We start from the raw sequence: 2,122 nt of genomic DNA, 5'->3' as shown, positions 1-2,122 counted from the left end.
ATATATATAATATAATATAATATAATATAATATATATATATATATATATATATATATATATATATAACGAATGTATATTCATAATTCTCCAACGTCCGAAACATTCTTTAACTTTAATATCAGACACTAATACTTTTGTATGTGTGTTGCGTTCAGGAACTCCATCCACCGCTGTGTTTATCTGCAAGAATATAAGAGAGACTCTTATTCTGACAGTTGTGACTTCCTGTCTGCAGGTATGGTTATCACATGTCTAAAACCTCCTACGTGGTCTGTAACGACCCCCCCACCATCCAGAAGATCTTCAGCCGGATCAGAAACTTCGACGGCGAAGGTTCGTACCCGAAGACGTGCGGCGGCGAGCAGATTGTCCACGTCAGAGACGTAACCACGGGATACGACAGCAGCCAGCCCGACCTCAGATCTGTAAGACGTCTTCCATCCATTATAGATTAAAATGCACTGACAGCAGTTTTAAGTGAGTAATCGTCCTCTCTGTTTCCTGTGGAGGTACTTCCTGTGACGAGGAGCAGTCACATGATCACCTTCACGCTACAGAACGGCGTCGTGGCCACGCTGAGAACCAGCGGCACCGAACCCAAAATCAAATTCTACACGGAGTACTGCGCTGCCCCAGGGAACAGGTCTGTACTAAACACTGCGTTTCATTATCCGTCTCATAATCGACCGCCGCCTCGCTGTCACGTCTAATGACATCACTGCGGTGTGGGCGGGGCCTTGCTGACGTCACCACTGTGTGTCTGTGTTGCAGCGAGGCGTCCCGTCTGGAGGAGGAGCTCAGGAAGATCACAGACGCTCTGCTGGACGAGTTCCTGGAGCCCGAGAGGAACAACCTGATTCGCCGCTGCGTCTAGATCCGCCTCCCAGCCCCCCCCCACAGCTGCTTCCTGTTGCTGATGTCACATCCTGTCGTGTTCATAGAAGAATGGGAGCAGCCGCTGCTTCACCGCTGTGGTATCAATAAAGTTCATGTTAGACACTAAAACTGATCAATATTTAGTTTGGTATTCTGTCCGTCATTGATCACCATACAGCAGAGAGCATCATGGGTAAACGACCAAAGAGGGGTTCTTTCACTGTGATTGGTTATCAGCTGCAGGATCAATAAAGTATTAGCAACAGATATAAACAACCAAAAACACCGTAAACTAGTTCAGTCCCTATATGGAAGTTCATTCACGACTAAACAGATTCACATTATTCAATAAGTGATTGTACGGAGGCCTTTTTCCTCTTATTACAAACCAAATGATTCCGTTTGAATATCACTTTATCTCGTTACGTTAATGTTATTGCAATGAGATATTTGTTTCTTGCTTTAATGAAAGATTTTTATTTTGTGTAATGTTATTATTAAAGGCGTTTTCTATATTTTGAGTTTCAAATCTATGGAGCCCCTAAAGTCCCATGAGGTGATTTTAATATCTTGCTCTAGAGTTTAAACCTATTCGAGTTGAAACTGTTAGTTGATGAATTCATTAATAGATTCACTGAAAATCGTTTCACAACAATTTAACTTTTTGAGTTTGTGACCTCTGACCTTTGTTTTGTCCTGACTGAGCTTCCATATGTGGACTGAAAGCAGAATGTCTCTGTATCTTCTTTCTTTGTGTTTTTGATGTTTCCCCTCACTCTCTATGGATGTTATTTATTTTTATACTGGAGATAAAAGATATTTATGTGCCCATCGGCGTTCAGACGACGAGACGCTGTTGATGCTGATTTAAGGATCTCTTTTTGTTTTCGGTTTGGTGTTTTGGAAAGAGGACAGAGTGAGACCTCTGTGTGTGTGACTGCTGTTATTGTAGTTCTGACAATCCGCCAATAAAAACTGTAAAATGTGTCTTTGTGTTTGTTTACTTATTATTATCATCCTTTGTTCTGCTTCACTTTCAGCCAACAGGAAGACAAACAGAAATGTTAAAACAGTTTTCTTTACATGATTCAATCGTTTTTCACAACTTCAACTTCCTAAATCGTTTTTCACTGTAAAAATAAAAGTTTACAGGGTTTATTTTACAGATGGTTTCTGTACTGTACTTTCACATACAAATATAATGTACATGCACATTAAAATGATAACAATCCAATAATAACAGCA

At 40.6% G+C, this 2,122-nt stretch overlaps 1 protein-coding gene across 1 annotated transcript in view; it reads left to right on the top strand.

Moving 5' to 3' along the window:
- pgm2l1 (phosphoglucomutase 2-like 1) overlaps positions 1-1,864 on the top strand; it is a 9,575-nt gene extending 7,711 nt beyond the window's left edge. The window contains exons 12-14 of the mRNA XM_035679894.1: positions 237-426; positions 511-644; positions 773-1,864. Of these exons, the coding sequence (XP_035535787.1) occupies positions 237-426; positions 511-644; positions 773-875 (427 nt within the window). The 3' untranslated portion in view covers positions 876-1,864. The remainder of the gene's footprint in view (positions 1-236; positions 427-510; positions 645-772) is intronic.
- Positions 1,865-2,122: the final 258 nt, after the last annotated feature.

Source organism: Morone saxatilis, unplaced genomic scaffold, assembly GCF_004916995.1.
Source record: "Morone saxatilis isolate NCDOM2014 unplaced genomic scaffold, NCSU_SB_2.0 Contig8, whole genome shotgun sequence".
Taxonomy (NCBI): domain Eukaryota; kingdom Metazoa; phylum Chordata; class Actinopteri; family Moronidae; genus Morone; species Morone saxatilis.
The sequence above is the reverse complement of the archived record's forward strand: the minus strand, read 5'-3'. Positions and strand labels throughout refer to the sequence as shown.